At 32.6% G+C, this 26,486-nt stretch overlaps 2 protein-coding genes across 15 annotated transcripts; both read left to right on the plus strand.

Annotated features, from left to right (window-relative positions):
• Positions 1-338: 338 nt before the first annotated feature.
• Positions 339-9,928, plus strand: EMB1513 (copper ion transmembrane transporter). Of its 14 annotated transcripts, XM_088120422.1 has the most exons (5): positions 339-1,700; positions 4,964-5,063; positions 7,091-7,187; positions 9,030-9,116; positions 9,199-9,928. In XM_088120422.1, the coding sequence occupies exon 1, from the start codon at positions 490-492 to the stop codon at positions 1,492-1,494; it is 1,005 nt and encodes a 334-aa protein (XP_087976548.1). In that variant the 5' UTR covers positions 339-489; the 3' UTR covers positions 1,495-1,700; positions 4,964-5,063; positions 7,091-7,187; positions 9,030-9,116; positions 9,199-9,928. The 14 variants fall into 14 exon arrangements, with proteins under 14 accessions (XP_087976548.1, XP_087976543.1, XP_087976535.1 ...); XM_088120417.1 differs by having other exon boundaries at positions 7,091-9,116; XM_088120409.1 differs by having other exon boundaries at positions 9,030-9,928.
• Positions 9,929-19,891: 9,963 nt separating this feature from the next.
• LOC111019416 (Major facilitator superfamily protein) lies at positions 19,892-25,939 on the plus strand. The gene is made up of 5 exons (XM_022295793.2): positions 19,892-20,151; positions 21,207-21,424; positions 21,904-22,454; positions 23,422-23,851; positions 25,294-25,939. The coding sequence occupies exons 1-5, from the start codon at positions 19,989-19,991 to the stop codon at positions 25,744-25,746; spliced, it is 1,815 nt and encodes a 604-aa protein (XP_022151485.1). The 5' UTR covers positions 19,892-19,988; the 3' UTR covers positions 25,747-25,939.
• Positions 25,940-26,486: the final 547 nt, after the last annotated feature.

Genomic DNA, 26,486 nt, shown 5'->3' on the forward strand with positions numbered 1-26,486 from the left:
CTTTGAAGGCAATGCCTCTCCTCTATCTTTCTTTAAAATCAAACTAGTAATAAATCTGTTTCTAGTTTAATTTTTAAAAAATAAATTACAAAAAAAAGAAAATTTTAAATAAACAAGTTAGTCCTTTTTTTTTTGAGAGGAAAATAAATTAGTCCTTTAAAAATATAAAACTACACATAAATGGGTTATTAAATGAGTTTTTAATAAATATACATTTCTTTTTAGAAAAATCTATTAATTTAAAAAACATTCTCAAAATACTACAAGCCCATTGGCCCTTTTCAGTAATGGGCTACTCAGTATTCGGCCCAAAATCCTGAAGACGTCCCTCTGGCCCACCATATCCTACCCGCCACCCGGTACCGCCATCTCTGCAACAGTGAATATCTCGCCGCCTCCTCCTCCACAGTTTTGCTGCTCTCTGCAATCTGCAATTAGGGCTTTCCCGTGCCGCTTAATTTCTTCGATTTCCGTAGGATCGACGAAGAAATGCCAATTTTTTCAATCTCACTCGCAATTCCGAACCCTCCTCGGCCGCTCTTATTCTCTTTCTCTCAATCTCTTAATGGTCCAAATCACCTCTCTTACTTACCAAATCGGATACCGATCGCTACGAGGATCACAACGCTTATTCGAATGGGTGGAGGTCCTCGAACTTTTCCGGGCGGAGTGTCGAAGTGGCAGTGGAAGCGGATGCAGGCCAAGAAAGCCAAGCAGCTGCTTAAGGCCCGACTGTGCCGCGAACGCCAGATATATGAGATGCGTAAGCGGGCTGAGCTTAAGGCCGCTGTCTCCGAGCTGGAGCGGCCGTGGGAGGTTGTGGAGAAGGCTCCCAACTTGTTCTCCGTAAGCGCCGATGAGCAGGTGAAGGTCTTGGCGGATAGGTTTCAGAGGCCTGGTGGATTCGATTTGTGGACGGAAAGAGATGGCCCTCAATTGTTTGAGACGGTTGACGAACTACCTTCGGCTAGGTTTTTCCCGAAAGGGGTGGTTCACAGTGTAAAGCCGTATAGAAGTATTACTGGATCGGAGGATTCTTTGAGTTTGGATTCAGAAGCTGGAAATGAAATTGCGACTGGTTTTCGAGAAGGTGATTATGAGACTTACCGAAGGTCTTCTAACCGGATATTGAGAAGTGGGTCAGTGAGTGAAGGGGAAGATGACTCAGAAACAGAGGATTCTTATCCCACGAATGCCTTGGCTCCATCAAGTAGTAATGGGGGAAAAGGAAAAACATACGACGGTAGATTCAGGAATCGGGGGAATGGAAGAAACCTCGAGTCTTCTAAGGCGTTTGGATCCACAAAGTCGAATCCAGGACAAATTGGGTTGGATAGAAGAAAAAGAATTCCTGGTCCTCAGGTGCACAATGGAAGTAGACAGTATGGAAGAGGCAAGGGTTCGAGGCGATCCGGGAGTTCACATTCTGAAGTTTATGATATGAATTTGGAGCAGGACGGGAGTTACAGATTCCAACCGATGAAAAGTCGGTAGCTCAGTCAACCTGAATGATACGGCCCAAGTTAAATTTCAAGTGGAGTCATCTAATGTTGCAAACTTGCGTCATATTGGCTGAAGAAGAAGTTTTCAAATTGACTGTGTAATAGAATTGCTGCAGTTGAACTGGAAAGGCCACTTAGATGATGCTTTTGGCTTATAATGTCTCATAGGCTGGCTAGCTGAGGTCGATGACTTTCAAAGTATGTATATAATAAATTTATCGCTTCAGCATATCTATTGTACATGTTTAATCTTTAAGATGACTGAGAAGTACTTTATTGCATATTCCCTTTAAATGCCTTGTATAGTGCACTAACTTCTTAAGTCTTCTAGTTCTATCAATTTACTCTACGCATAAAAAGTGGGAGAGATTAGTAAGAAGGGGTGCTACGACGATGGCACACCACACAGACATCTTTTTTTTTTTTTTTTTTTGATAAGAAACCAAGATTTCATTGAGAATAATGAAAAGAATAACAAAACAAGGGCATACAAAAAAAAAAAAAGAAAAAAAAAGCCCGAAAAGAGGACTCCCATTAAAGAAACGGGCTCTAATCCAAAAGAACTACACAGACATCCAAATTTTTGTCGAAGTCATGATTGACAAGAGAATGAGAAACCCCATACTGTTGGAAACAATAAGTGAGAAGTTCCCAGTGTAAAATTGTCACAACGGTTTTGATGATTCTCTATTAGACCTATACCTGATGATGGAACCAAACTTACTGTCTATTGATAAGGCAAAACCAAACCTTTTTGCAAGTGCTCTCTCTGAACTTTATCCCTAAGTTATCAATCAAATATGTTGTATGTTCTTTAAAAAATAGAAAAAAAAAATTATGTTGCCACTAATTACTATCACAACAACCGCAACTATCACAAACTTAGATATGTGCTCCATAAATTTTCTCCTTCCAGAATTTGCAAATCTGTGCTCGGTGAAAGCTTTATCCTCACGCATGGATCAATATCTATTTAGTTAGCAACCATCATGGTGTGGCCTAGTGGTTAATAAGGGTCAATGTAAATAGCAAAGGCTTAGAGGGAATGGGTTGAAACCATGGTGGCCACCTACTTAGGATTTAATATCCTACGAGTTACCTAGGCAACTAATGTAGTAGGGTCCAGCGGTTGTCCCGTGAGATTAGTCGAGGTGCGTGCAAGCTGGCTCGGACACTTACGGATATAAAAAAAAAAAAATCTATTTAGCTAGCGGTTATCACAGTAACCTAAAACTTTGGCTTAATAAAAATGTTGTCTTTTAAGCACCCATGCAGCATCTCCATTGACTATCCAAAATCTCACCATATAGAATCATCTGTCACAACCAATGATTCACATCTAGACTTAACAATCTCCTTGTTTTCACTTTACATTGCACAAGTTTACTAAAAATGATACGGAGCTCCTATACTTGGCTTTTGTTGGGACTTCAACCATCCAACCATGTTTCATCAGAAACTGTTTATCTTGTATATTTGTTTATTAGTAACAAGTCCTATTTAAATAGCATCTTGGAAATTAGCAGCATGCCTTTTATCTATCTTTCTCAAAGTTTGTCGACACTGTCTTGTGAGAAGGGAGACATGTCAGATTTAGAGCCACTAGCCAAATTTGCCTCTGTTACGCAATTTTTCTTGAGGTGCATGGGTTGTCCACACCTCTAACTGGCTATTTTCTTCTTCATAAAATTTTTCTTCTTCCATTGATCAACAAATTTTGAAATCTCAAAAGATACCTCCACCACTTCTTCTTCTTCCACCGCCCCCACCCCCCTCCTGAATCCAATATACTGCTGACCTCTATAAATCTCAAAAGATGGCTCCCCCCATGTGGCAGGAGTCAGCATCCATGAAGTGGAAGAGTTGGGATGGACTCCTAAATTTAACACTAATTGCTCCATCCATAACCCTTGGAAGTCTATCTCAACTCTCAAGTCTTAAGGACTTCATGAAGAAAATTACAACTGTTACTATTGTGACTGGTAAAGAGGGTGAGTTTGGACTTTGGCCTGACCTCTGGATTTCAGATAACAGTCTTAGCAAAATTTACCAGGCTATTGAATATCACTACTACGAACAATGCCACAACTCATCATCAGTGTTAGAATGCTTAAAACAATGATTGGTTACCAGATCTAAGAAGGAACGGGACAATCAAGATTTGGAGGAGTGGATTAGCCTTATGGCAGCATTACAAGATAATAATTGAACTTCCAATGAAGAGAAGAGGCTTTGGTGTTTGATTCATCTGGCATTTTCTCCTGCAAGACAACGTTAATATCTATTTCGAAGAAGACTACCATCTGCCCAAGATTTTCTTTGATGGTATTTGGATACTAAAATTGTAAAAAATGCTCGAATTTTTTCGTTGTATTTTATCTCTCACGCATTAACAGTAGAACGCTAATCCAAGCATGCTCTACTTCAACCAAATTGGTGTATTCTGTGTAAAGGCCATGTGGGGAAATGCTAATTATATTTTTCTAGGATGTTCTTATACCCCACAAAATTTCTGGAGATTCTCCAGACCTTTAATTCGTCCTTTGTCCTCCCTTTAATGGTAAAGGAGATTGTGTAGTACTCTGCCCTTCATTGCCAACCTTTCAGAGGAAAAGCTAATGCTATTAGGATACCTTCTGTTGTTGTGGTTTGGAAAGAATAAAAGAATAGATCCACTTCCCCCATTAATTTCTTCCATCAGAATGCTGTTGTTTTTCAAAAATACATTTGTTGTTTTTTGAAAATTTGTTAGTGGTTTTTGAAATTCATTTTTAATTATTTTATGAAAATTGTTTTGAATGCTCTTTTGTAAAATTCCTGGGAAGATTTCAACATTTCATTTTACCTAATGAAGGTTCACTTTTTTACCTTTTACTTCTTTCTTTCTTTTTCATTTTTAATTGAGAAAAGATCTTCTCTTTCGCCGTGAATGCAAATAAATTGTCTAATATTGAATTATTTTTTGGATAAGATTGAATTCTTTTTGGTGATTTCAATTTAAGAGACACTATGCTGCACAGCGACATGGAACATTATTGGCAGAGCCCTTCAGCCATCCATTCTAGTTGCACTTATTAGATGATGGTAGCTATCCCGTCTTTTCATTCTTTTCTGTTAGTTATTTTCCCCAAGAAAGTTATCTGCAATGTTTATGAAATTGGTACTTTACGCGGCTCTCCGTCACAACTCATGGGTATATCCAATGATGACCAGTGCTAACTTTATGGTTTTCTTTTCATTCAACAGGGGTGCTAACTTTATGATTGATTTCTTCCAATGTAAAATTCAACTGTCATATAGTCAATCTGTACAATTGAGTGCTATGGAATGGGTTGGTAATTGAGTCAGACATTGTAGCAAGTCCTTTTATCGTTTAGCAAGTTGGCATTCTTTGGTTGCCTTCTAGAGATAATATTAATGGTGCACATGTCTCATGCACTTTATGTCAAATACTCGTACAGGTAATTAAATATCCTTAGCCAGATGAATTGGAGATAGCATTATCGACAGGAATGAGAATAGCTTTGGCTGAAGGTAACCACTGTAGAATCAAACCCAGAGGTATCGTTATTATTAAACATTTATCTTGCTTCTGTAGGTTCTTCTAGCTTCGTTAGAATTGTCTTTCCTATTATGTATATGCAGATAAGACAAAGAAATATGCGATCTGGAAGGAGAGGTTGTTTTTTTCCCTTTTTCAAAAGGAATGTTCTTTGGCAGTCTTCTTTTCTTTTTATTTCTTTCTTTCTTTTTTTCCCTTTTCCTCGCTGTTTTATGGGGTGTTTGGGCAAGAGAAAAATAATAGACTATTTAGAGGGGCTGAGCGTCTTGGGAGGAGGTTTGAATATTATTATATTTATAACTCTCTTTGGGCATTGGTTTCTAAGGTCTTTTGTAATTATTAGTTAGGTGTGATTCTTTTGGATTAGAGCTTTTTTCTGTGGGCTTGGGTTCCTCTGAGTGGGTGGTTTTTGTATGCTTTTTTTGTTTGCCCTCGTGTATTCTTTCATTTGTTGAATGAAAGTTTGGTTTTTTATTAAAAAAATAGACAAATATATGTGATCTTATCTCCTAGTTGACTCATTGGTTGCAATACGCTTTCTGATATTGAATAGATAAGGGTTGAGACAGTTTTTGTCCCTCTGAAATTTTGTATTGGAAAAAATAAATTCTAATGATTTGTTTCTGGAGTGTCATTTTACTTGGAAAATTTGGTGGTAGTTCTTTTATACTCTTGGTGTTAGCCTATCTCTTTCTCCTTTGGTGCAATTAAGCTTTTGAAATCTCTCTCTCTCTCTTTTTTTAATAACTCGAAGTCGAAGTCCTATACTCAGGGGCACCTGCACCCGCTCCAAGATCCATACCTGAGTGATATCAAAAGTTTTTGGTATTAAGCTCATCGGAAGGTTCGAATTTGAAGCCTCTAAGCCAATAGGATCCAAGAGATCCCAAACTTTTGCCAATTGGGCTGCCTCTTGGAGGCAAAGCTTTTGAATTCTCTTATAGCTTTCATTTGAAAGGAAAGGCCAATTTTATTTGGTGCAACTGCCTCTTAGGGGCAAAGCTTTTGAATTCTCTTATAGCTTTCATTTTAAAGGAAGGGCCAATTTTATTTGGTGCAACGCTATTAGAGCTATTTTTTGTATAAGTGGTTGGAAGAAATTGAAGGATCTTTATGATAGGCAAAGGCTTGAGGTCTCTTGTAGCTTTCATTTTAAAGGAAGGGCCAAGTTTATTTGGTGCAGTGCTATTAGAGCTACTTTTCGTAAACGTGGTTGGAAAAAGTTGAAGGATCTTTATGATGGAGCTAGGGGTATGGGAGATGTGTGGGATTCTTTCTTTTGAGAACCTCTTTGTGGAATTTTTTTTTTCCAAAAAATAAGAAAAAAAGGAATGCGTTCTTGTAATTCCTTGAAAACTTAGTATATTTAATTATTATTAATGAAACTCTATGTTTCTTATCATGCACAAAAAGAAAAAATAGAAAAACAAAAAGAAACACCGAAACAGTATCATTTGAGCGTTTAGGGGGCTTATCCTTTAGGCCACCTTCAGCTTGATTTAGAGCATGGTAATTTCTAGTTTCAACCACGTGCTTTAAGAAAATCCTCTTTTCCCCCCTTCAGTAAATACTGACAAAGCGTTAGATATTGCATTATGTGTGGTGATTTTAATTTAGGGAACACTGAGTTACACAGCAACATAAAATGTTACTCACAGAGAGCTTCAGCCATCCATTCTATTCTAGTTGTAGTAGTCAGATGATAGTTGCATCCCATCCCTTCATTCTTTTATGTCAACTTTTTCCCCAAGAATTGTCCGTAATTATGCAATTGCCACTTGCCTCAATCACAATTCACGATTACATCTGTCTACTGCTGAACCCGATTGTCTTATAGTCAGACTTTATAATTGAACGCCGAGTAATGGATTGGTAGCATAGTCACATATTGTAGCTACCAAGTTCCTTAATACCTTTACTCATTTAAGGATTTCACATCTATTGATTGACTTGCATTTATTAATACATTTAATATTAATGGCGCACACATATTTTGCACTTCATGTCAAATACTATACTCCTATAGGTGCTTAAACATGCTTAGTCTGCTAAGTCGGAGAAGGCATTATCCACAGGGATGGAATTGCTTTGGCTGGAAATAATCACTTTATTTTCAAACTCAGGTACCGGTATTATTAAACATTTTTGTAGTTTCTTTACGGTCTTAGCTTTGTTAGAATCGTTCAGTTGCTGTAGATTTGCTGATAAGACAAAGTGACAACCCTTTTCCATGGTTTACTTGAGTTTCAATTGATACTGATGCTTTGTTCTTGCTGTCTTCTCGGCCTGAAGAGAGATACTTTACCCACTTAGAATGAATTGTTTCTCACTAATTAGTCCAATAAGATCAAGTCACAATGCCTTTATTTAGTTTATGAACATAGTCAAACATCATAATCGCTCCAATCCTCTGGTTTCCACATCTTTTACACAAGTATATTTGGATTAGTGGGTTCTTGTGTATCTCTTCTTTAACCCACTTGAATATATCTTAGTGGATTTTAGGTTCTGTCACAAAATGCGACTAGTGCTACAGTTATAAATTTATAATAGTGCTATGGTTAGATAAGAAATTCATGTTGCAAATTAGTTTTTTGTTATTGCCTTCTAGATAAGAAGTTGACTTCCGTGTAGGTGGGCCGCTATTGCAACTTTCCTTCTTGTTTTTACCTTCTTACAGAAAGCTTTTCTAATATTTTATTCCCCTTTAAAAACTTGTGGTAAGAACACATCCATTTCTCCATAAAGAAGAAAAATGGAAACTTCTATTTTTGTAGAGCGACAGCATTACGTGGAGTTAGGATCAGTAAGACTAAATGAAGTTGTTTTAGCCCTTTCCAAAGAAATAAAAAAGGAGTTGAAAAAAAGTTAATACTTTTCTATGCTTGCTCAAAACCATTAGCAAAGTTTTCCCCTGAATTATAAACAATTCTGTTTTTCTTTTTAAGAATGAAAGTGTGTAAATATAACTGATTATTTTTTTCCCACTGAGATGTATTTTTTAAGTTTGCGTCGCCCGAAGGCCCAGGCTAAAAGATGTTAAGCATTTAAAAAAATGTTAATTTGTTTCTAGTCCTTTGCTAAAAGGTACTGCATCATTTTGGGTATGTTTTTAATATCATCTTGAAGTATTACATATTGTATATATTGTCTTCTAAATATAAATATTATAAACTAAAACATACTTCTAGTGTGAATTTCATGAAAATTTTGAAATATTCAAATATAAATAAAATATGTGTCTTTCCCTTGTCCGTGGGTTGAGTTTTTAGAAAGTGATGCGTCATTGTGCCTATGCGTTGTGTGTCTGGCTGTGCTTCTTATGGTAAATATGGGATCTTATGCCTGATGATAAAATGAGTTGGAAAAATCTCATGGATCTCTTGGACAAAGGATTGGAATATTCAGCTTGTTATGTACCCCCATGTAAATGGGCACTAATGTATATCCCATCCTCTGTAAGATATATGTAGACTAGTTTGGCCCTTTTTCTTTGTATCTGATAGTTAAATACAACCAATTATGCAATAGCTCTGCCCTTAATCACATGATGCAGGTGATTTTAGGGGAGGTGCATGCAAGTAAAATTGTTTTAGCTAATTAAAAAACATTTTTCAAAATTTTCATATTTTTTTGTTACAAAAGAAAGTAATTTTGAAAATTCTAGAAATACTTAGAAACACTTTAGTGTTTTTTTAAGTTTTATTATTGATTATTTCCCGTGAGCACAGAAAGTGTTTCATTTAGAAGTTAAAGCACTACCCTCAAAAGTCATTTTGGACTCCATCTTAGTGTTAGATTTTTCAAAAGCATTTTTCACTATAGCCAAACCTTGAAAATTTTGAAAAGTGCTTCCAAGTTTCAATTAGCTAAAAACATTATTCACTGTTCCAAAAGTCAGGTTAAACTTACCCTCAATCATTTATTATGATCAAATCTAAAAAAAATAGAAAATCATTTTTCAGGAGGTGTCGAGAGCATCACCACCAGCGGATGGTGGCATAGTGGGTTCGTGGTTGAGGTTTATCATTTATGATCTGTCTGAAGATATAGTACTTATCTGCTTCCAGCATCTGTTATTGGTTTAATATATTTAAACAGATGTAAAGCGGTGCTCTCTCTTTTGTTTGACAGAGATAGATTGTCCAGCACCACTGTAATTACTTCTATCCAATGGATTGCTCTGTTTCTTACACCATCAGGCTCTGGAAGATTCAGAATCAAGAGAAACATTTCTTACCTTTCATTCATGCTCAAGGGAACAGCAGTCAAGAGAAGACCAATCCACATTCCACAGAGACCGCATTGGACTCACCAATCTTGTTTGAGATTACTTGGGATAACCATGGAGAAAATTATGATGGTTTTGAACTTTTTTCTTGTTCAACTACCAGAATGATTCAGACCCAAAAGGTTTTATTCTTTTCTGTTGGAGATAGAATAGAATTCTGATACTGGATCATTGCATATTGTGTGTTTTGGGATTGGATAATTCCCATCCCTCCACTTAATGGAATTGCAATCTTATGCTGACTGAGGGGACAGCACAGGCACACCCCCATAGTAGCAGTTGATACGATATGGCTAAACCATGAACATCTCACGTTCTTTGAGCTCTAAAGGTGATTCTGACTCAGCTACCAATACATCTTGCCCTGTCGGTTTGTGTGGTGTTAATCCAAACAATGCTTTTTTGGGGATAACTTGTAGCCGTACCTTTATGCCATTTTGTAGTGGTTGTTTGGCTTGCTTTGAATGTTTTTATTGGAAGAAATACATGTACAGGTGTACAAAATCGAACAAATCAATTGTTTGAATCATTGCTAGTAGTGAGAAAAGGGATCTTTTTCTCTCTTTCCTCCCATTGGTATGTTTTAGAATTACCCATTTTTTTTCTATCAAATTTAGCGTCATTTCAAGTTTTGTTGATAATAGAGCAAACCATCATGTGTTGATTTAGTGATTAATAAAGGTCCAATCTATATATTAGAGTTAAGGGATTAGTATATTAATAGGCTATTTAGACACTGTAATTACATAAAAGGATTGAATGATATTAAATTTTACACTTTTGTCATGAAATAATTTCATTTAAGATGGTACCTATCACTCAATTTATTAATATATCATTTTGTATCTCACCTCAATATTAATTAATTTTTAAAATCCAAAGTTGGTTATTTGGAGATTATTTTGCTTAATTAGACTTGAGATAATGTCTTCGTAGGACTGTTTTAGAAATTTATTTACGTTTAAAATTTTCTAATTTTACATTTTTAGATTTCTGTATGTATGATTTTATTTTAATTTCGATTTTACCCTTATTTATTGCATTTACAATTATTATAGTTATTTGTTTTTTTAAATATAAAAGATTTAATTCCATAAATTATTAATAATAATTCTTTAATTATTGTGGATCCTATACTAATTTTCAACACAAATCCATTAATTCACATATTCAAAACCTTAATTTACTCCTTTAAAAATATTGATTTTCACTTAATTCACTCCCACATTATGCTCAATCTTCAAAGACAATTCAAAATCACATAAACATCTTTTGAAGTCTCAATAAACATATATCCGCATATTGAAAATCACAGTATATATCCACTTTTATATCCGCATATACACATTCAAAATCACTATAGTATATATCCACATATCCGCATATATATAAGTTGAGTTATAAGATGTATCCACTTATATATCTGCATATATACATTCAAAATCACTATAGTATATTTCTGCATTTCCGCATATATACAAGTTGAGTTATAAGATATATCATAATCAAACACCATAATATATATCATCATATATACAATTTTGACACGAAATCAGAAATTGAAAACAACTGTTGGAATGCAAACCTTTAAATCGGGAGATGAACTGCTCTGGCGACTGGGAAAAATGGAGGCGGCCGGAGATGAAGGCAGGCAGACGTCAGCCAGGGACGAAGGCAGGCAGAAACGACTGAAGAAGAAGAACCGACAGAAATCTCCTTTCGAAGAGGATAAACGCAGACGAAATGCTCTTGCAACAGAGAAAAACGGAGCCGACCGAAGAGGAAGGCAGACATCGATGGACGATCGGAGAAGAAGAACGGAGGGTCGGAGGAAGAAAAAGACGGTCGGAGGAAGAAGAAATGGGTGGGTTTCGAAAATGGATGGTTTTTTGAGTTTTTGAGTTTTTTATTTTGGAAAGTATCATTGGCATAGGGTTTTGACCTCCCAATTTACCAATTCTAGATTTTAATAATTATTTAATATTGAGATGGATTCTTAATCCTCTATTTAGGGTCAAGAAAGTTGATGACATGATTTAAAATTCGAGAAATGATTTAAAATTCTTTATCTGGTTTGGAATAAGAATGATTAATTAAATTAGATTTTTTTGTTTGGATGTTCACTGGAAATGGAAAGGAAATATAAATTTTACTGATTTAGGCTTTTATTTTAAATTTATTAATTAGAAATTAAAATATGACGAGGTTAAATAGGTAATTTACTTCGAAAGTCTATTTAAATCCTGTAAAATCCGACCATTTTGATCTGGAAAATTTTTCAAGTAAAAATAGGATTTGAAATAGATTTCAAATCATTCAAAATCATGTGCTACGAAACAGTGGAATTCATTTGAAATCCGTCATGATTTTGAATTCCTCTAAAAATTCGAGGTACCAAATAGAGCATAAAAGGATATATTAGTAATTTGTGTGATAGATATCATCTAATTAGGATTGTTTCATGACAAAAGTGTAAATTCTATATTTTTTAATCTTTTTTACGTAATTATGATTTCTAAATAGACCATATATATAATCCCATTAGACTTTTCAAAAGTAAAAAATACCAAATCCCCAAAATCCTCCATTATTGAAAAAATTCGAAAATCTCCTCCCTCCGACTTTTCTTCTTCCTCTGTTGTTTTGTTTCCATTCATTCCTTCATCTCCAGTCGCCGTCTGCATTCCTTTGTTTCCGGCCGCCGCCTCCATTCTTCTTCGTTGTCGGAATAGTCCGTCTAGTTTCTCCTTCGTCTCCGGCCGCTCGTCCATTGTTTTGGTCCATTTATGTCGAGGTTTCTTTTTTGTCGCCGGCCGTCCATTGACCATTCGAGCCTTCCGTTTATCCCGACCATTGTCTAATCTCCGACTGAAAGGTTTGTAGGTTATTTTCTTTGTTTGTTAATTGTAGAGGGATATAATCGTATATACTTTATAGCCAGATATAGATTATATCTCCATATAAATGTATGTTACAATGGCTGTAGTTTATATCACCATTGTTAAGTATATGTTGCTTAAGTTTATAGTCCGATGTAATTTATATTTTCATATAAATGAAAAGGTAGGATATAGTATATATATATATATATATATAAGTGTATGTTATAATGACTATATTATTGAAATTTGGCCAAAAATTGTAATGAAATGAAAAAATTTTGTATTAAATTTCATTATTTAGTAGAATATATTAAGGAGTAAATTTGAGAATTATGAGAATAAACTTAAAGTAGAATATATTAAGGAGTAAAATGGGGAATTACGAGAATGATTGATTTAGATCCACAAAAATTTAATGTTTACAAAATCAAATTTGGAATATTAATCTTTTGCATTTAAATAAAAGATTAATTATAATAAATATAAATGCCATAAATAATGGCAAATTTGATATTTGGAAGAAGTTTTAAATCCAAAAATCTAAAACTGTAAAATTTATAAACATTAGACATTTATAAAAATAAGTTTCCAAAATAACTGATCCAAAACATTATCTCTAGAGTTAAAGGAATAAGTCCAAATCATGGTAACAGGCTATCCAAAATTCAATATCAGTCCATTTGAGGACCAATAAATAAATATGAAGAAAGATATACATTATAGCATTTAAGATTTTTTAAGCCTAATGGTTCATTTTGGTTGTGCTTCTTCAAGAGATTGATTGGACTCATATGAATGATTTGATTGGACATGAAATAAATTAAAATTGATCTATACCCCTAATTGCCGCATTATAAGTTTGAATTAAGAAATTATTACCAAAATCAAACAGGATATGGGAAATTCTTACACAAATGTAACGTCAAGAGGAAAATTGAGTATTAACTTTATATGATGAATTAAAATAAAAAAATTATAAAAAAAAGGAAAAAGAAAATCAAAAGTACTGATTGATAATATATATATTTTCTAGTAAAGAACTTTTCTGTCTACCTTTAGTTTTGTAATTTGTAAAGGTTATTAAATGTAAAAAAAATCAAAATATGTTTCTGATTCTGATTTTTTCTTTTTTCTTTTTTTTTTTTTAATTTTCAAAATCTAGCTAAGGTTATAAGGGGAAAAATTAGTATGAAACTAGTTTATTTTTAACCTTTATAAAATAAAAGAAATATGTAGCAGTAGCACTGCCAATGAAAGCAGATAATTACAAATTGTTGTAGTGATGGAATTTGCACATCAAAGAACATTTTCAAAAGTGAAGTGAATGTAAAGAAATGATGCACCAAACTTGGTCGTTTAATTTAACACTCTTCTCTCTCGCTTTTGTTTGAAAAGACAAAAAACCAATGATGCCCACTTGGGTTTAACTGTAAAACACCAGAAATACCGACCATAACTTTCTTTAAATCTTCTCTTAAAATTTTGTTACTATTTTGTTAACATGATAAACATGCTACTTAAACATGTCATTTGATAGGAAATTCGAATTTTATGTATCAAGTTATATCTAAATATGTTAATAAAGTATCGATTAGATGATACATCAACATTTTGTTAACAAATGCGTTATTGAATGATCCAATCGAGACTTTTTTACACATTAAAATAAAGTATTTTCGGATGTTTAATTTGATAATAAAAAGTAAATTCTAAAAACACTATAAAATGTTTAAAACCAATCTTAGATAACCACTTAATTAACTAGTATTTCATTGAAAAATACTTAGAAGGGAGTATGCTTTTACTGAAAACCATTTTTTGAAAAAATCATTCGAAAGTATTCTCTTTCTTCCCGTTATTATTTTTTTTTATTAAATTATAAGTTTAGTCCATCAATTTTCAATCCGATATGTTTTTTCAATTAAACAGAATGCAATTTCAAGAGTTATGTTAGTTTAATAGATATTTGAAATTTAAAAAATGTTTAGTAAATCATTTAACCTCAAATTTTGTGTCCAACAAATTGATGAATTTTATACCATGTTAAATATGACAGAACACCCATTAGACATAAAATTGAAAATTGGTCTATCAGACACAAAATTCAGAAATTGAGAACGTATTAGTCAAAATTTCAATTTTAGTTCCCAAATTAACCTACAATTAATATTTGAAGAAGACAAGACACTACGATGTTCAAATTCATTAGTTAACTGAGCTATGCCAACAATAAATAATATTTAACTATTTATTTTTTTGAAGTTGAAGATTCAAATCATCCCGAAGAAAATTAAAACTCTCTTTCCTCAACAAACGACAAAACCCAAAAGAGAATCATCATCTTAGCCATTGGCCGGTTTTGAAGTTTGAAGTGAATGGGTTTAGTGTATATCACGTAGGCATGTCGATTGAAGATAACGTTCTCTCCTGATCTCCTTCTCTTTGTCTTAATATTTGGAATATATTCCTGAAAAAAGTAAAACAGTTTTTGGAGCAAAAAGAGAGAGAGAATTATTGTAAAATATATATATATATATATATATATATATATATATAGTGTAATTTTGGTTATGCAGATAGCAGAGAGAATAATATATATAGATTGCAAAAAATTATTCAAAGTGTAGAGAGAATCTGATTGAGAATGATGGATTTGACCTCCATGAAATCTCACACGCATTGCCAAACCAAAGCTGCTGCCTCTTGAGATGCTCCTTTGTCTCTCTCTTTTTTTACCTTTCACTGCAACTTATTAATTATATAACTATGCCCTTTGCCTTTGTTTTGAACACATGGAATTTGCTTTTGTCTAACTCAAAGATATTTGGATAAACACGAGATACACAGCTGCATGCCAAATTACTTTTGGGTGTCTCTCATCTTCTTTTATCTCATTTGTGAAAACTTCAAGAGGGACAAATTGGATAGTTTTCTAAAAAGGGTAAGTTTCATCTTGATATGTTTTGTTGAATCCCCATTTAGATTTAAAGGTAAGAAATGAATTATGACTCCATAGAAAGAAAATTTTTAAAAGCTCAATTATGTTCGATTATTGCGTTAGAGAGATTCTTGAGATTATTAAGTCTTCTTTTATTTTTATTTTTTTACGTTCGAGTAGAGATGAAAGGTATATGGATGAACTGGTACCATATTCGAATGAGAGAGATCTTGAGACTGTGGAAGCGTGATTAAGAAAGACTTAAAAAGAATTGATTGTTACTGCTTATACTAAGGTGCATTTTCTTTTTTGGTGACTTAATCATAATAACTCCAAAATTGAGCGTGCTTAGCTTGGTGAATTCTTAAAAGAATTTTCTTAAAAAGCATGTGGGTGAGGACAAAACATGCTGAAAGAACTCGTGTTGATGTATAGGGATAGCCTTTACTCTTCTAGGTAAGATAAAGAAGGTGGTGCAGCCAAGTGGCAGGGATTTGAAATCCTAGGCCTACGGGGTTAATTTAGAGGTTGAGTAATCATTCCATTAAAGATAAATTTGCTTGGTATGTTCTACTTTTAAAGGGTAATCAATTTTGGCAGAAATTAAGGGCTCGTTTAATAACGTTTCCGTTTCTTGTTTCTCGTTTTCAATTTTCTTAAAAAATCTAAGTATTTTGCAACTAATTTTGTTTTTTTTTTGTTCTTTTTTCTTTGGAACATTCTCACAATTGTATAGAAATTTTGGTAATAACCAAAACAAGTTTCTTCTTTCTTGTTCCCATTTCCAATTTGTTCCAAAACATAAATGAAAAGATTGTTTTATCATACTTGAATTCATGAATGTTGGAGCTATGCAATTCCTTTTTCTTCATTAAAAATTAAGAAAAATAAACAAGAAACAGGAACGTTACCAGACTAGCCCTGAATTACTTAATGAGAAACAAAAAAAAGTCAACATTATATTATTATATATGTTTAGTTTATTTAATTCCTCAAAAATTTGACATTTTATCTATCATTATTACTCACCTTCAATAGAACAATCAAAGTCAACACATAATGCCCCACTAAAGGCTGCCATAGAAGAGCTCACATACTGCTGAAAATTGATCATATGACCAAAGCCATTAGGTGGGTGAGAGAATGGACTTAAAAATGAATAATTAAAACTTTATAAGAGAAATTGGCTATTTAAAAGTGGTTTTATTGGGATTTTGATTATGTTCTTTAAAGGGAGTGGTATGACCACAATGGAAAGTAAATATCCACCTAATAATTTCAACTTTACCCACTTTATAAACACACCAAATTTTTTTCTTTTAATAATTTATCATGTTGTATTAATATTGTTAAGGAAACACTATTTTCTTTCAGATAAAGTACCACCGAACCTCTTCTCATATAGGTCATCTACCCAACTCTTATTCATGTCAATGTCAACTTTTCTTCTTCTAATGCACGACACACACTAGAGAAATTTTCCAACATGGTTAAGTTTGGGGTATGACTCTAGCATACAATAATATAATATTGACTTTTTTTGTTTCCCATAGAAAGTAAAAATAAAATAGTAAAATAAATAATTTATGATTAGTTTGATAACATCCATTTTTCTTGTTTATTATTTAACTTAGATCAAACTTACTTTTCCTTGAAAAGTTTGAAACATCACACGGGATAATATTGGATAGTTGCAGCTCACTCAATATTATTGGAGGGAGAGAATTAAAAAAATCACACCCCAATTTCTTCTGAATTTAATTTAATAAAGAAAATCTGATCTGGGGTCGATATAAATTCTTACTCATTTCAAAATTTTTAAAGACATTTTTATACTCTAACATATATTTTCTTCTTCATTCTTCTAACATTGGATGGTATGGTAGAAAGCCACTAAACTTTCGATGATGGTTTAAAATAATCGTAAAGGTGCCATCAAAATTTATATAAAAGATTTTGACCATGAAATATTGAAGATGTATTTTTTTAATTGGGTTGATTTTGGTTCTTGTCCTTTTGAATGTCAATTTTAGTATTTATTTCTAACATTTATTTATTTTTATCCCTGTAATTTCAAACCATCAATCTTGATACAGGTACTTTTTAAAAGTGACCAATTTAATTTTTCTTTGTAAAATTTTATACACAATACTTTTGAAATACAAATTTATAGTCACATTTCAAAAAACTTAATGAGTGAAAACTGTCATGCTAACTGTGATAAAAAAAATTAGATACAAATAAAATTGACAAAGAGATCAAAATAATTACTTTGTAAAAGATTTTAAAAGTATATAAATTAAAATGAATAAAGATTAAAAATTCAAAGATCAAAATAGCGTTTTAAAAATAAAGAATAAAAAAGAATTGTATAAAAAACAAAATAGTATTTAAAGCTGAATTTTATTAATAACCACTTAATAAATGTGATAGAAAGTTATTAAACGTGCCGATGATAATGAGAAAATTAAGGGTCAAAAGTTGGTATTTGGTTGGTCAATTAGATGGGGGACAGCTCTTAATTAATTAAATATATTGGGTGGGGAAAATGGGTGATCAATCATGTTTAATTTAAAATATTTTAAGTTTCAGAATTAGTGATACGTTTGCTTTTCTCTGGACCAAATCTAATGGCTTCAATTATAGATTCCAAAGACTCGAGATCTTATTGCCAATAGCACATTAATATTAAATTAATTATAATTAGAATGTGACATTTAATTTAAAATATATATATATATGATAATGTTATTCAATCTATATAGATTTCATCAATATTTTGACACATATCTCTAATAAAAAAATTATGGATTTGAATTCCCTTTTATACTAAAAATAGATAGATCTAATAAAATTTATCTATAAAGTTCCTTATTAGGCTACTTGTGTATTATATTTAATTTGAAAATATTCAATTATGTTAAAATTTAATGCGATTTGGGAGCAGGGACAGGGACGTGCTTTAGTGTCATATATTTGTGTCTTTTTCAAATTTCCTTTTCTTCTGTACTATATTATTTTTAAAGAAATTAATAATTTTTAGTTTTTTTTTTCTTTTTCAAGCAATAATTTTAAAAAATATATATGGTACATTTATTAATTATTTCTTTAATTATCTTCTAATTTAGGTCACTTCGAAAATTGAGTAAAAAAAAGTAATTATGTTTGAAAATTAGAAACTCAAAATAAAATATAGAAAATAAAAATGTCATCAAATAATTAATCTTTACAAATGAATACGTCAAAACTATTAGAAAAATATAAGATATATATTATGTAATAAAATGAGAATTTAAATTTTTTTAACTTGACTCGAGTATAATTTAAAAGGGGACTTGTATCTGGTAAGTTCTATTATCCTTTCTTTATAATGTAATATTAAAAAAAAAAATTAAAGCTAATTTTGTTATCCAAATTATTAATTAGATTAACGAAAATCATGTTTGTTCTAATTATTGGTTTGTCTCACTTCTTTTCAATTTAGTTTTGAACAGATTATCCATTTCAAATTGATTTATCAACTATCTAATGGTCCTGATATACTATGACCATAATTTTGTCTTCATGCCAAAATTTATTATGGGCCATGTGAGTAATTTCCATCAAACCCATTCTCAAAAGAATAAAACTTTTTTTCTTCTTATATTTGTTATTTAAAAAATAACTTCATTTTAAGATTAAAGAAAAACAAATAAGGTAGCCAACATCTATTATGGGTCATGAGAGTAATTTCCATCAAACCCATTCTCAAAAGAATAAAACCTTTTTTACCTTATATTTGATATTAACATTTGTTGTCTAAAAAATAAGTTTCTTTTTAGATTAAAGAAAAACAAATAAGTTTGTCTTGAAACTTTTCTTCAATTCTTAGAAATTGTTCGTCAACTTTTAACTAAATTAAAAGATTAATTAATAGAGTTAAAATATGAACCAGAAGTTTTACTATAAAAATTTAACTCTTTCCAATTTTTTAGGTTAAACCATCCAGATACGTCTAACAATATATTTAGTTTCAATTTAACTCCTATGATCTTAGACATATTAAATTAGATCCATATAAATTTAGTTTTGATTTGGTTCAACTCGCAATTTTTTTGTTAGAGATATATGTCAATTATTGTTAAGTTATGCTCGCTCTAGTCTTCTCTTCGTTTTCATTTATAGAGAAAAAAATGTTATAAAAGTTTTAAATTGATAAACTACAATTTTAGAATACTTTAACCAAGTTCACCATAGAGATCAAATAAAAATTTTGAAGTACAAAATAGAAGGAAAAAAAAACACCTAATTTTCTTGAAGTAGATATGTAGTATACTAATCTCTTTCTCTAATCTCAATATAATTCAATTGATTAAGATATATAAATCATCCAACATATCCTACTCACAACATTTTTTTTAGTTCCCTAATCAAATCGTGCCCACCAAGTCTAGTAAAAGAATAATTTAAACGAGGGGTTAGATAATTCTCTTTTTTTTTTTTTTTAATTACAGTCAATTGTATGGTGGAAAATAATTGGAATATAAACACACTTCACTTTGACAGTAATTTGTTTGTTTGTAAGCCTTCTCCCAAATCTCCCACCACAGAAATTGACATGGAAATCTATTCCCTCTCTAACCAGCTACACCCAGAACCAAAAAAGGTAAAAAAAAAATTCCTGTTTTTGAAGCTTTTCTTTTTACCCTTTAAATTAACCCTTCTAGAGAGATGGAAAGCAAAAGGGAGAAAATCTTTGGCCTATATAAGGGAGTGGAAAGTGAAGCAGTGAGATCCAAAAGAAAAGTAGCTAATTCTAATTAATTAAGTTGTGATGAAAATTATGATGGACGGTGGAGATGAGTTGCAGAGATCGGAGATTAATGGCGGCGGTGAAACTGATGAGAAATGGGTTCGTGATTCTTCTGTTGATTACAGAGGCAGAATTCCTCTCAGAGCCTCCACTGGTGCTTGGAAAGCCTCTCTCTTCATCATCGGTAACGGAATATTTCATCTTTTTCCCTTTAAAAACTTTACTTTTCCCAGAGCTTCAACTATGGTGAATTGGGGTTTTTCGTTGGGGGATTGCTTGAAAATTTTCGAACACAATTCTCTGTTTTCTTTTAGCAAAAAGTTCTGTGAGTAACTATTGTTTTTTAAGAAATAAATTTGTTGTTGCTTTTTTTCAGGAAAAAAAGTCCTAATTGAAATTAAAACAGAAACAAAAAGGATTGAAATAATTAAGCATCGAAGATGTATATGAAGGGGTGTTTAGTTTATGCTTTATGGTGAGTGATTTTAACATTTAATTTATAGAAATTAGAAAAAAATCCAACGTCAAAACTCTCATTCCAAAGGTGGAAAAATTCTTCTACGAGTAGATGGTTTGATTTCCAGTTGAATTAGCGAAAAGTAAGTATGTGTGAGAAATAGTTTATTAAAATAAATATGTATTTTTTAAATAGAGTAGAAAAGTTTAAAATTTTACCAGATAGTATAATCTAAATTTAAGTCAAATTACATTATAAAAAGTCAAACTTATACTATATTTTAAAAAATAAAAAAGGGTGACATTTTTTAAATGTAAATTAAATTTATGCAAAACTTTCTTTTATTTTTCATTATTGATAAAAGAAAATATCCCTTTTACAATAATATTATATTTTTCTTAAATTGGACTAAAATAAATATTGAAAAAAAAATTCCGGTAGAAAATCACAAAACAACAAGAATGACAAAATTGCAATAAAACAAAGTCTCCACTGTTCAAGCAAAACTCAAAAAGAGAAAAAAAAAAGGCCAAAGAAAAAAGAAAAAGCAAAAAGCAGAGCATATATAATGGTCAACAAAAAGCGGATGATGCCAAGTCCATGGTAATTCACACCTGTCTTTTATGAAAATTTCGAGTTCAAATCTTCCATCGTGCTGTCGGTATAATAATTATAGAAGTGTCGAAAAATTTAGTACTTTGTTGTAAATTGGATTGTTATTATTACATAAAGAGAAAGAGGGATGTAATTTGTAATTTTGAGCTAATTATGGGAATGTGCAGCGATCGAGTTCGGTGAGAGGCTGAGCTACTTTGGGATCGCGACGAGTTTAATAATTTACCTCACCAGAGTGCTTCATCAAGAGCTGAAGACGGCGGCGAGGAGCGTTAATTACTGGACCGGCGTCACCACCCTCATGCCCCTCCTCGGCGGCTTCCTCGCCGATGCTTACTTCGGCCGCTACGCCACCGTTCTTCTCTCTTCCATTCTCTACCTCTTGGTGAGACTTCATTGAGTTTAGTATTACGTGCGGAAACATAAACTTCTAATTAATACAGCACCAAAATTTTAATTAGAAGTCAAACATGTATCTTAATCATCCGCTTCAACTTTTAGAGAAAACCTTTTTGCTAATGCTTCCTGCTAAAAGATTACTCCATTTATATTCATTTCCACAAGCTGGATTGAGAAGAAAATGCTTGGCTTTAAAACTAACCGTTAAAAAAATTGACCACTCATAAATTTTTATAAAAAACATTTCCTTCTCCTAATTAAATGGTGAAGACAACATTGCTTCTTATGACTGTTAAGTAACTAAGTATTTTTTAGGAGAGTATTGAGATATTCAATAAGTGATTAAATTTATCATAATTCGTCAGCTTATTAATTTGATACGGAAAAAGCTGGTGGTACGTAGGACAAATTATATAGTTAATTAATGTGATGATGTGATGATGGTTAATTTGTGTTTGAGTGCAGGGTTTGATTCTGTTAACAATGTCTGCTTTGGTTCCAAGTTTGAAAGCCTGTGGGGGTGATGAGCAGGTGTGTTTGGAACCCAGGAAGAGGCATGAGCTCATCTTCTTCCTGGCCATTTACTTGATCTCCATAGGCACCGGCGGCCACAAGCCGTCTCTGGAGAGCTTCGGCGCCGACCAATTCGACGACGACCACTCCCAAGAGAGGAAGAAGAAGATGTCTTACTTCAACTGGTGGAACTTCGGCCTCTGTTCTGGCCTCTTGTTTGGCGTCACCTTCATTGTTTATATACAGGATCACGTCAGCTGGGGAGCTGCAGATCTTATTCTCACCGCCGTCATGGCGGTGTCCGTCCTCATTTTCGTCGCCGGTCGCCCATTTTATCGCTACCGCCGGCCGTCTGGGAGCCCCCTGACGCCGTTGTTGCAGGTGCTTGTGGCCGCCATTCGGAACAGGAGGCTTCCTCACCCTTCGAGTCCTTCTCTGTTGCATGAATTTCCCAAGACTGCGAATGGCCATGGCAGGTTCTTGTGCCACACCCCCAACCTCAAGTAAGCAATAAAACCAATCATTATATTTATTTGGGTGAATATATTTTTAGTTAGTTTTGTACTTAGTTTTACCACCGCTTTTAATCCCTCCTATTTAAAAGTTATTTTCAAATTTAGTTATCGAAGTTTCTAGAAAAAATGACATAAGTTTGAATTTAATTTTTAATTGATCTCTAGAGTTTGAATTCAATAATCTCTTTTCCATAAATAACAAAGTCTAGTCAAGGTGTGTTAATTGTGACATCATTTTGGTTAAGTCAATTAATGGTTGACACAATCCAAGAATCAATTAGAAACCAAATTAAAACCTTAGGGATCAATTTGAAACTAATCTTAAATCTCATGGACCAATTAAAAACTAAATTCAAACTTTATGGATTAAATATGTCATTTTTTAAATGTAAGAACCAAATAGAAACCAAGTTACCGTCTTAGGGACCAAAAGTGATGGTTTTTTAAATACTGGACCAAATAGAAATCAAGTCCAAATGTTAGATACCAAAAATATATTTTACCCTATTTGTTTTCTATACTTCCAAAATAGTTGTGGTGCGGTTCTTCTATGAATTGTCAATGAGTGCAAATAAAATTTAATATTAGTTAAGGAAACGAGTGATTCATGCTCCAATTTTTTTTCTTTTTTTTTTTGAGTAAAATCAAAAGAAGGGTCTACTATGTTCAAAGCAAACAATATATAATACCGATGTGAAAGTCATACTTTTGAATAAAAAAAATAAAAGTAAAAAAATCAATACTTATAAATTCTAGAGATTTTAATTTAAAAACGGACCAAATTCATAATTTATCCCAACTTTAATTTATTTAGCTCTTGCACATTCTAATTTTTTATCCAATTTTTTTGGTTTCAAATAAGTCTTTACTACACTATTAATGACATATGGATTACATTATTTAAGTATGATCTTTTCACACAATTCTTAAATTTAAACTTTTGGTTGGGTTTTAGATTTCTTGACAAGGCGGCCGTTTGTGAGGGCACCGGAGGTCCGGCGGAGAAGCAAAATCCATGGCGGCTAGCGACGGTGACGAAGGTGGAGGAAATGAAGCTAATTTTGAACATGATACCCATTTGGTTGGCGACTCTGCCCTTCGGAATGACCATAGCCCAAACCTCGACCTTCTTCATCAAACAAGCCGCCAACCTTAACCGGAAGATCGGCGACGGCTTTCTCCTCCCGCCGACCACCATCTTCTGCCTGGCCGCCGTCGCAATGCTCGTCTCTCTCACCATTTATGATAAGCTGCTGGTGCCCATGCTCCGGCGAACCACCGGCAACGAGAGAGGCATTAACATTCTCCAAAGAATTGGCATTGGAATGCTCTTCGTCGTAGCCACCATGATAATTGCAGCTTTAGTGGAGAAAAAGAGACTCCAGGTACGTTTAAAATTTAAACTTCCTTTTTAGAGAGAGACAAAAAAAAAATCCCTACTTTCAAGTTATAATTTTTGTTGGTTAAATTTTGAAGTTGTTCTCTATGCTTTTTGGAAAGTTTTTAGGTAAGAAATATAGAGTTGTATCTAATGAGCACTTAAAATTACTTTTACAACTTGTTTTATAAATCTTGAACTTTTAATATGTGTAAGATATTTTCAACTTTCAATATTCTATTTAGTAGGTATTTAGTTAACCTTTAATTTTGCACCGTACCTAGTAAATATAGAGTTGTGTCTAGTATTGAGGACTTATTAGGTACTTTTAAAATGTGTTCATAAATCTTTTAACTTTGTTCATGAACTTTAGAAAGATGTCTTACACACCTTTAACTTTAAATTTTTCTATTTGGTAGGTATCTCTCTAATTTTGCGCACTACACTAGAAAAACATAAATATACACATAAAAAATTTAGTAGAAAGTAGAGTTGTCTTCTAGAAACTTTGGTTGTAGATTAAGTAACAATAAATATTGTTTTCAAAATTTTCATTCTTGAGAGTCTAAGTCACACCATTCAAATTCTGTTTTCAAAAATAAAACTACCAAAGTAGAGATATTATCTCCCTTTCTTATAAATGGATTTTAATAGGTTAAAAAACATTTTTAATCCTCGTACTTTCGCTAAAGTAAAATGAACCTTAATTTGTAACGATTTAGTCCTTGTACTTTGAAATTGGTAACAATTTAGTCCTTGAACTTTACAAATTGGTAACGATTTAGTCCTTATCATAAAGTTTTTTTTGTTAAATTTCTTGTATGTATAGATTGATAAACTAAAGAGGGACCAAATGTGTTTATGAATTAGAAAAATTAAGTTGTTATATGATAAAATTTGAAACTTAATTTTAATAAAAAAAATTTACGATAAGGATAAAATAATTACCAATTTTAAACCACAGGACTAAATCTTTACAAATTAAAGTTCAGAGACAAAATTGTTACTTTAGAGAAAGTACAAAACCTAAATCGTTACAAACTGAAGTTGAGGGACTAAATTGTTACTTTAGTGAAAGTACATTGAACAAATGTGGTTTTTAACCATTTTAATAAAAATCTTCAACAACTTTCAATCTTATATTTAATAAATATTTATCCATTGATCTTAGTTTGACAACAAATGACTATATCTAATCAACCCGCGCCATAATTTTTAAATTCTTAAATATTAGATAAATTTTGAACAATTAGAGATCTCCTAACAAAACTAATAGTTTGAAGAGCTCTTATAAACTTTTTACAAACCAATTCTTAAGAATCAGATCAAATTGACTCATAATCGGGAGGTTTGTGTTAAACCTCCCATATATAAACTAAATTTATCCCCGTCATCAACCTAAAGCCAGCTTTTGGCATCATTAACATTTTGGAACAACTTTCCAACCAGGTGGCGGCGGACAATCCAAAAACAGGCTCCCTAACAATGTCAGTATTCTGGCTAGCTCCGCAGTTCGTGATCGTCGGATTCGGTGACGGCTTCGCCATCGTGGGTCTACAAGAGTACTTCTACGACCAAGTTCCGGACTCCATGCGAAGCCTCGGCATCGCGTTTTACCTGAGCGTAATAGGCGCCGGCAGTTTTCTGAGCAGCCTTCTCATCACGGTGGTCGACGACATCACCGGCCGGACCGGCAACAGCTGGTTCGGCAAGGATCTCAACAGCAGCCGCCTCGACAAATTCTACTGCCTCTTGGCCGCCGTGTCCGCCGCCAATCTGTGCGTCTACGTCCTCATCGCCCGCCGCTACTCCTACAAGAATGTGCAGCGCCATGTCGCCGTCGCCGATTGCTACCATGATGAAGCTCGTGAAACTGAAACTACTGGAGCGGCCATGGCTTGAGAGTTGAGGCATTTTAATTAACTTCTACTCCCTCGTGTTATGTTTAGTGATTAATGGAGATTTTAGTGTCTTTGGTTTATGTTATTGAGGGGTAAAAGGGTAATTTTATATACAATATAAAACATTTCTATCCAAGTATATATGTGTACCAAATTTTATTAGTAATAAGAGTCTATGTAGGTTTTCAGAATAATTTTGTTTTTGTGTTTTATAAATAGTGTGATTTGGTCGCTTTTAAAAAGTTAGCGATACTGCAAACATGACATGAGCGCAGCAGTAAAAGTCTATAACTCATCCCTTCAAATTAGTGATATTGTGCACAGAAATTGTATGATTGTGAAATTGAACAATGATTTTGTTTCAAACGGGTTTGTAAACATATCAAATGATGATTTAAATGTGTTTTTATTTAATGTTTGTGGTAAAATATAGAAAATAACTTTAAAGATAGTTATTTAAAAGATTATAAAAATATAAGTTTAGTTTACAAATTTTGATGATAGGTGCTTTAATATGCCTTTAATTTGTCTTCCCTTTATTTATATATATATATATATATATATATATATATATATATATATATATATGACTTTAATTTAAACTTTAAAGATTTTAAATTGTCTTTTGAGTTATAAATTTTGTTAACTATAAGTGATGACGCGAAATGTGTTATTAGTCCAATTTTGGTTCATTTGACATCATGTTGTAGTAGATAAGTTATTGTCGAAGAAATTAAGTAG

The sequence above is a fragment of the Momordica charantia genome, assembly GCF_013281855.1.
Source record: "Momordica charantia cultivar OHB3-1 chromosome 1 unlocalized genomic scaffold, Mcharantia_2.0 BLBB01000001.1, whole genome shotgun sequence".
In the NCBI taxonomy this organism is placed as follows: domain Eukaryota; kingdom Viridiplantae; phylum Streptophyta; class Magnoliopsida; order Cucurbitales; family Cucurbitaceae; genus Momordica; species Momordica charantia.

Excerpts from the sequence above, each read along its gene's own strand:
- EMB1513 (XM_022295879.2), top strand. The coding sequence starts at position 490 with ATGCCAATTTTTTCAATCTCACTCGCAATTCCGAACCCTCCTCGGCCG.
- LOC111019416 (XM_022295793.2), top strand. The coding sequence starts at position 19,989 with ATGAAAATTATGATGGACGGTGGAGATGAGTTGCAGAGATCGGAGATT. Across the intron at positions 20,152-21,206 it reads AGCCTCTCTCTTCATCATCG|CGATCGAGTTCGGTGAGAGG; the intron begins GTAACGGAATAT and ends GGGAATGTGCAG. Across the intron at positions 21,425-21,903 it reads CTTCCATTCTCTACCTCTTG|GGTTTGATTCTGTTAACAAT; the intron begins GTGAGACTTCAT and ends GTTTGAGTGCAG.